This window comes from Eufriesea mexicana, unplaced genomic scaffold (genome assembly GCF_001483705.2).
Source record: "Eufriesea mexicana isolate 0111107269 unplaced genomic scaffold, ASM148370v2 scaffold2824, whole genome shotgun sequence".
Taxonomy (NCBI): Eukaryota; Metazoa; Arthropoda; class Insecta; order Hymenoptera; family Apidae; genus Eufriesea; species Eufriesea mexicana.
The window spans coordinates 274,004-282,616 of NW_016910878.1; the positions used below are offsets into that span (position 1 = coordinate 274,004).

The 8,613-nt window shown below is 38.7% G+C and overlaps 1 protein-coding gene across 1 annotated transcript in view; it reads left to right on the plus strand.

Annotated features, from left to right (window-relative positions):
• LOC108550411 (venom allergen 5) overlaps positions 1-3,657 on the plus strand; it is an 8,520-nt gene extending 4,863 nt beyond the window's left edge. The window contains exon 4 of the mRNA XM_017904156.1: positions 3,565-3,657. Coding sequence (XP_017759645.1) covers positions 3,565-3,657 — 93 coding nt within the window. The remainder of the gene's footprint in view (positions 1-3,564) is intronic.
• The last annotated feature ends 4,956 nt before the right edge of the window (positions 3,658-8,613 follow it).

The window sequence follows — 8,613 nt, forward strand, 5'->3', positions numbered from 1 at the left end:
GATACCAATTACCAGGTCTCACCACGTGGAGGTGGCTACGCATCGAGACCCGACATGCGCCCTAGTGGCGCAGCCTGCTGGCGCTACCTGTATCAAAGGTACCCTAATCTAACTTGGAGCGAATTAAGTTAAAATGACTCTACTGACACTTTATAAAATTTCGTGTCTTATCAAAGGGACTTCGATTCGGTATACTAAAACTCTACTGTCGCAACGCTAAGATATTTTATTTCAACAGACTTTGATATTTCCAAGTTCCCATAAAAATAGGGAAGGAGATATGAAAGACGCGAACAAGTTAAAAATCGCGATCGCGCCCGAACGAGTTCGCGATTATTCGAAAGACCGACTAGCCTACGAAACGTACTTTCGTGTACAAGACAACTTCATGCCTCGGCACCCTCCCGATTGGGCCTAGACCATGACCAGCCACTGTCTTACTCGTCAAGACTTACACGTGGACCAAGGATAGTCCCCGAACCAATGAAACTCCAGAGTCGTTACGAGGGTCCAGCGGGGCCTTGCAAGCCAGACAGACACTTCGTGTCCCTGCCCCAAGGGGTAGAACTTAATCATCCCAAGTGGTCTGACCGTAGACACTATGCCCATCCAGCTGCAGGCCCATGCCCCAGTCGCGTACGACCAGGGTGCTGGGCCCCCGCATCGATTCCAGAAGAATCAGTGACCCGAGGGCCACCCGGGAACTCGATGCTTGACGAGATTGACAGTGGCTGGAAATGATTGTCGGAGACGAGTCGTGAGGATGACTTATGAGACGTAAAGTTGTCGAGTACAAGAGAGTACGTTACGTAGGCTAGTCGGTACTTAAGAACAATCGCGTTTATCGCGAGAACAATTATGTTCTATTTGGTAACGAGAGGTATAAGGGAGGAAAATTATAAAATGTATATATTCGCTCCAAGTTAGATAGCTTACCTTTGTACGGATAGCGCGCACATGAAACTTAGCCTAAGGATCTATCTTAGAACTACTTAAGTCTACTTAGATCTAACGTACGTACCCCGCATCGTCCATTGATTTGTCCCAAATGAAGTCTTGAGTAAACTTGAGAATCTTGAGAAACCTAAAAGCTAAAACAGAATATATTATTGTTAATATACACCTGAAAGGAAACGGATTAGTACGAGGAAAGAAAACGAACGAATGGAAACCATGAAGGTTAACCAAGTGGAAGGAGTAAGCCACCGATGAGACAGAAACAAACCAACGACGAGACATTCGAATATTATACGAAATATTCGAATGTTGGAATGAAGATGAATTGAAACGAAAAATTAAATATGGAAAGAGAAGAATAATTATGACCTGAGAGGGAAAAGAAATTAAAACCTGAAAGAAAATAAATTAGACCTGAGAATAAAAATTATTAACAATCCAACGATGAGACATGAACTACCCAACGATGAGATATAAACATCCCAACGATGAGAGATAAACAAACTAACAACAAAACATTCGAATATTATAAAAAATATTCGAATTTCCAAATAAAAATTAAATCTGAAAAGAGAAAAATAATTAAAACCTGAAAAGAAAAAAGAAATTATTATTAAATTGGTTAATGGGGTGGGGTGAGGGTGGGGTGGCCAACCCCAACCTCACTTGCGACCCCCCACCCCTCCGCGCACGAGAAATTTAATGTTACACTTCCGAAGTCGAACTGACAAATGAGTTCTGATCCGTCGCGTCGCTCCTTATATAGTCGCTGATCGGCCGAGCCCCCCACTCCGATCGGAAATTTTTGAACTTTATCAATTCCATTATTTATTATTTTTCCGTTTTAATAGCTAATAATTTATTAATTTTTTCATTTTTATTATAAATATACGTTGCGAGCAATTTGTTAATAACAATATTAATTTGTTATTAACAATCATTGTAATAATTTATAAACTTTTTGCAAATTATAAGATTCATTTTAACACTAGTGCGTTTTAAATTCAAATCATAGCCAATAATTTATTAATTTTTTCACTTTTACTATAAATTTACGTTATGGACAATCTGTTATTAACAATATAAATTTGTTATTAATAATAACTTTGATAATTTATGCACGTTTTATAAACTAAAACTGTATAGTAGACAGTAATCGTGTTTTTCTAGAAAAATTCACATTTTTGAAAGACTGTGTGATAATGAAATTTCGATTACAAATTTGTGTTCAGGAAAGTAAGCTCTATAAAAAGCACCTATTGAGTATTACAGATTCGAGGAAAAGTTATAATTTATTAAACAGGGTTACTAGCGATGACTGTTACGAGTAAACTGTTAGGGGTTGTAATAGTTGTCTTCATTGAGCCTCCATATAGTATAGCGTCTTTCAGGAATATGCAAATTTGTTATACTTGGTTAGAATTTGTTAATTTCTTCACAGATAGGATAAATAATAATAGTATATTAGATAAACAAAATTAATTTAGTTTCAAATATTTTTCATACTTTACTCATCGTCTGAAATCTCCGTATGAGGTATCATTTCTGTCTTCTTATTCCAGTTTCGTAATTTTAGATGCGTACATTTTTGTAAATTTTACAATTTTTAATTTCTGTTTAGAATTTTCTCGGAAAAGCGAAGTACCTTATTTTCGGCAAAAATATCAAAGCACGGTATAAAAACCCCATCATTCGAGTAGTTACGAGCTCTATTGTAAACATGTAGCTATGGTATATCGTGCGTTTTATGCAAATAGTGAACTGGAGAACGTTTTAAAATGAAATTTGGAGGAATCGTAAAAAGCAAGATTAATAAAGTAAAGTCTGCGAGTTTGATTACCTTATATTGGCTGAAATCGGTATCGATCCCGAAAGTACGCTTTTTGCCAAGTCCTAATACCATAATCTTTAATACCGAGGGAGCCAATAATAATTTATGACAATAATGGCATGGTGCACTATCAACAATACGAAGAAACACAAAATTACACAAATTATTCAGATATCCTTCACTAAAAAATCAGACCAATACTAGAATCATCAAACCAATAAACAGTATATACTAAGTTCAAATTTTCTGCTTTCATAATTAAATAGGAATATGATTATACATATTTATTTATCTTTATCTTAATTGATTTTATTTATATGTAGCTACTATATAAGCTATTATATAAAAATATAATAAAAATATACATAAATTTATATGTAGCTATTATATAAGCTAATTATTATAATTATAACATATCTAGTGCTCGAGTAAGTAACTATTGCACCATCGTACCTATGCCCGATTTTACCATAGATTCGTTTCCTCTTGATCCCCGATCATATAAAACACCTCGTTCCATATAAGCAACAATAAACAACGAAACTTCATCCGATAATTAGTATCTAGATTGACTTTATATTACTCTCCGTCTATATCGCGTTCGTAAAATTCACCCCATCGGAAAGTAAAACCACCCTACGACACGGTGAATGAAATTCCATAACCATCCGACTGAATCTCCCAGCCGAATCAGCGCTAATAAATCAGCGGTTTAATAAATCGATTAAATTGTTCCTTTCATATCCAAATCTAACCATCATTTAATATCTCGACAGATCTGGGATGACGAACTTGCCCATATCGCGAGACGATGGGTGGTGCAGTGCAACCTCCTCGAGAAAGATCAGTGCAGAGACGTTGGCAAGTAACTCCCACGGATATACCCCATTTTTCATCCCCCTTAGTCGTCCCTATCATTTTTCAATATCCACCGGTATACGTTCGAACGCGAAATTGTTCCGCCTGCAACGCGATCGATGTCTGTGCGTTTCTTCCTTTTACCTCAATTTTTCTTCTTCCTGTTTACGAATCCATCCCTCCCCTCTCTCTCTCTCTCTCTTCCGCTCTGTTTCCCTTTTTTCCTGTTCCGCGTACTTCGTTTTGGCTTCATTTCAATTTGCAATCTCGAACCGCGGGAAACGATAGTATTGCTTGTAAAAGAAGAAAATTCCATTTGGTTTATTGCTCGGTCGCGATAGGTGCTCTTGGGTGCTGTTGGGTGCCCTATTCGTTCCGTCGAGGAACCAACGATTATCGACGTTCGGGATAGTGTCTTTGGAATACCTGGTTGAATCGTGACAGCACATCTGACGAGCTGTAAAGATGAAAGGGGTGCACGATCACGTGCTAAATGCTCGGGTCGTTTATCAATTTTTTCGATTCCACGTAGAATTTTGCTCGTTTTGTTTCCCTTCCTTTTTCATCTCCCCGATTCGAGGCTGATCCTCGGATATTAATAGCCGTTTGATTTTTCCGTAAAACGAATTAACGTAGAGCGATTTTATCGAGGATGTTAAGCACACGGAAATTGTAGATCAATTTTCCTGTAATATTCTTCCAGCCGGAATAAAATCGTTGAATTTCTCTTCTTAATTTCCGCGATACGCGGCAATTTTGAACGTTTCGCGGGCTCTGCGTGCGGATTTACGTGTTTTTCATCGTTCACCGCTTAATTAGACTTTTCGAATTCTCTTGCCACACGTGCTCGTTGACATAATCGGCGGAGTCGAGCGCGAAGTAATCGGAAAATGCGAAAGATTAATTAACAACGTAGTCCCATTCGCGGAAACGCCGAGTCCCGACATTCTTTTCGCCTGGAATTTTTCATAATACAGCAAAGAAAATCGAAAAATGGTGGAACGAGGAAGGAAGAATTAAAAATGCATTTAAAATCGTGGATTAGTTTCGTCGTGGAGGAATATCTCGGTTAAAGCGATAAATATATCGCTAATTTGCAACGCGGATACCTTTTCATTATTAAAAATGTGCTCGTTGATTTGGCCAATTTAAAGTAAAGTACAACTTGAGCAACGCGAAATAAATATAACAAATAGAATAACAAATAAAAATCGGGATAAAAGCGCGACGGAACAAGCGTAAAATTTAATAAAGCGATGCTAGTTACAAAAACACGTATTGCGATTCACAAACCAGCGATTATGTTGGGAAAAAATATTAACAAGCGATCATCAACGTGATCAGCGAAACAAATGATCGAATATAAAGGAATGTAATAAAAATACGAGTGTGTCTATATAATTGTGCTTTAAATTACAATGATTTAAAAATGAAAGTAATTTTTGAAATTCACTCTATTATTCACTATCGAATAATTATTATTCAGATGACTATACATTGGCTTCCTACGATTATTATCCTTCCCTAAATATGAATGTACGATTCGAGACTGGTAACAGGAAGATCGTCTTGTGTTGCAATATAACCTCACTTAACCTAACTCCAATCCGAAAACCTCGTATCTTCTACTTACCATACCTTAATATTAACAAATAATTTTTAAATCCACGCTAATAAAAGTATATAATAAAGTATATATATCTGCGTGTACGATGATTGGTCGATGCTGATAGCAGGAAGACCGTCTTCCGTTGTAACCTAACCTAACCTAACTTAACGCAAAACGAAATACTTCGTGTCTTTTACTCGCTATGCCTTAATATTAATAAACAATTTTTAAACCTTCGTTGATAAAAGTATACAACAAAATATATCTTTAAGATATAATAAAATACATCTGCGTGTACACACCGAGACTCCTTGCGCGCTGGCAATCATCGACGCGTTATAGAATCACAAGCATCACCTCCCACCCAATCCTGGCGTAATAGAAAAATATTCCAGACCCTCGAGGAGTCCCTTAATTGATCTTTGAACACACTCTGAACTCCCGAGTGCGTTACAGACTGCGTAACGAGGGGTTTATAATTGAAATCTCGCAGGCTATCAGCGAGCTCCTAGGGAACGAACCGATCGCGATGCCAGGGATGGAAAGAATTTCTGGACGAAGGATTGAAAACCGTGGAGCATGTGGGTCATGCACTTGGCCTCTCTTTTGCCAATTCACTGACCAGGATACCTTTTATTAAGGCAGTCCCGGGTACGAGACCGAAATGAACCGGAGGTCAGTCAGACGTGAACCACATCTGACGAATCTCCGAGGAAACGTCCTCCAATAATCGTGTCAGTCCTGTCTGCAAGGATACCTAATTTTCTAGGTAGCGTAATTTCGTGGAACACTTCTGCTCCATAAATTTCTAATCATCGTAACGTAATTTTAATCGCGTAACACCAGTGGCAAGAGAACGACGCGAGTTTAACGTCTGGACTTGGAACATGTCTCGCCTCTGCATGCAGGCATTCGCCATTTGCTATATTGGCATAACGTGGTAATTTTGGTGCAATAATATCGTTACGGTAACATAGATTTCCTAATAAATGGAAGAAAATTTTGAAGCACTGTCAAGTATTTTGGAAATAATTTTATCTTCCTTAGGCTTTTCAAATACACTATCCTGTCACACTTTAAGGAATGATTGTTTAATTTTTTGGTTAAAAATTCTGCATTTTATGTTATCGTTTTCGTCATTTTTCTCGCGTTATTATTCCCCTTTCTTATTTCTTTCGGCATTTATCGTTTATTATAAAATATTAATTCCAGAAATCTGTGAAAAATTCAAATACTGTTACGAATAATTATTAGGATATTTCTAGGGTCCAAAGGGTGAGTGTTTATGGATGTTTGGGCCGTACGCAGTCTTTCTTCCTCGATCACTCGTTTCCACGTGACCTCGCCCTCGGTGGACCAGGTACTTGAAGATTCGGACCCAATATTTCGCTTGTTGCTCGACCTCTATATAGTTATAAATATCCCATTCATACAATCTAACCGCACGCAGTCACTCGTCCTATGTCCCAAACACTCTCGACATTCTGCCAGAGCCTCACTCGTTCCAATCCTGACTACTAACGTTTCTCGTAAAATTGATATATTTTATCCTCTCCAATGTGACTTCGTCGTCATTATCGACGAATTTCTCATATCCTCGGCAAAAGGGAAATCGTTGCAGAAAATCGATCGCAAGATAAAGCAGAACAGACGAGCAGTAAGCCCATTGGAACATCCTTTCGCAAAAATTCCCCAAAAATTCCCCTCCACCATTCAAGTCAGGGCAGAGACTGTCCATTTACATCCATTTAAGCCGAACTCTGAATTACTCCGAAACGCTTCTCGATTCAACAAGCAACGTGCTTTATCTCCGGGCTAAATACGAATGATCCACGCGAACCCTCGAAATCGTATCAACGAAACACGAATTTCTATTTTCGCTGGAGGAATCGATACTTGGTCGGGCAAAAATCGGTCGTTTCGAGGCACGATTGAGTTTTAGCAACCCGACCGCGTCGAATACCTACACGCGATACACACGTACACGTTCGTACACACGCGCGGCCACGCATACGTGGAAATAAAAAAATAGGAGAAACAGAAAACAGGGGAAAAAGAACGAAACCGATTTATTCGGTTTAATCGGTCTACGCGTAAGGCAAGGATGGGAACCGAGGAACGATCTCTGTGTTTCTTTCGTAGAACGGTTCAGTGTGTGGCAGAACGTGCACGTGCTCGAGATGAACAGCGTGGGAAACGTGACGTCCACCGCGAGGATTCGTTTCCATATTCAATCATGGTACGACGAAGTAGAAGACTTCGATTCCGCGGAATTCGGGTAAGTTTCCTGCTGTTGTATTCCAAGTGAATCTTAACTTTCGTGACACCCTTACATGTGAATTTTGGGCGAAACGAAACTCGAAAATGACAACTAGTTGACAATAACGCGTGATTTTGGGATGATTGGCAACATTAATAATTAGGATCGTAATGGAAAGGATCAACTAGAATGATACTGTTTCACTTAATACAACAAAAATAAGCTATATTAATAAAATAACTGATTAACTTATTCATTTAAATAATTTATATATTAATTTCTTTCGATTCATTTAGGAACAAGTAAACATTTTAATAAGTCACTTACGACAGACTCTAAATCATCTGATTTAATATTGCATTTCAATACTGATCATTCCGATGATTTCTTACCTACACTTGCTTTTCTTACACGGATAGCCGAACCGTCTTCTGTAGTTTCTGCCAGCGTGAGTTGGATACGAAAGGTATTACTAAATACGAAGAATGGAAGTAACCGGGTAGGCGTCATATCGATTGCGTGTGTCGTGATAAAAGCATTTCAATCGTGCAAGCATCAGCTTTTTTTCTTTTAAGATCTGAGGGGTGGTTGCGTGAGTAAGGTGGTCGAGGTCAGGAGTGTCACGGGCGTTTTATAGCACGATTTTGAACGAATTTTCCAAGCCTGCACGTAATAAATAGCGTTCCGTAAAGACATTCCATTCGAATTTTTTCGCGATTTTTTAGCAGCAGGTGCCCCGTATACCCCTCTAAGATAATATCCTGTCGAATCGCGAAATCTCTGCATCGCCAAAATCCCGAGATCTACGGCCCGAAATCTGGGGCTACGAAACGTGTCAAAAATGGCCCGAAAGACGAAGAATTTTTTCTAAGGAAAAAAACATGTCTGCCGGGTAGTGCATCCAATGATGCACCTAGTGTGCAATTTTGAGTAAAAAAGACAAAAAATTCGAGGCACAGCAGTCGCTTCACTTACCTTCACTTACCATCACTTACCGGTCTTCTCCCGGTCATTAAGAGCGGAATTTGCTAACACTTTCATATGCAGGATATCGGATAAGGTTTCGCCAATGCCACGGTAGATGTCGCTACCGTCGCT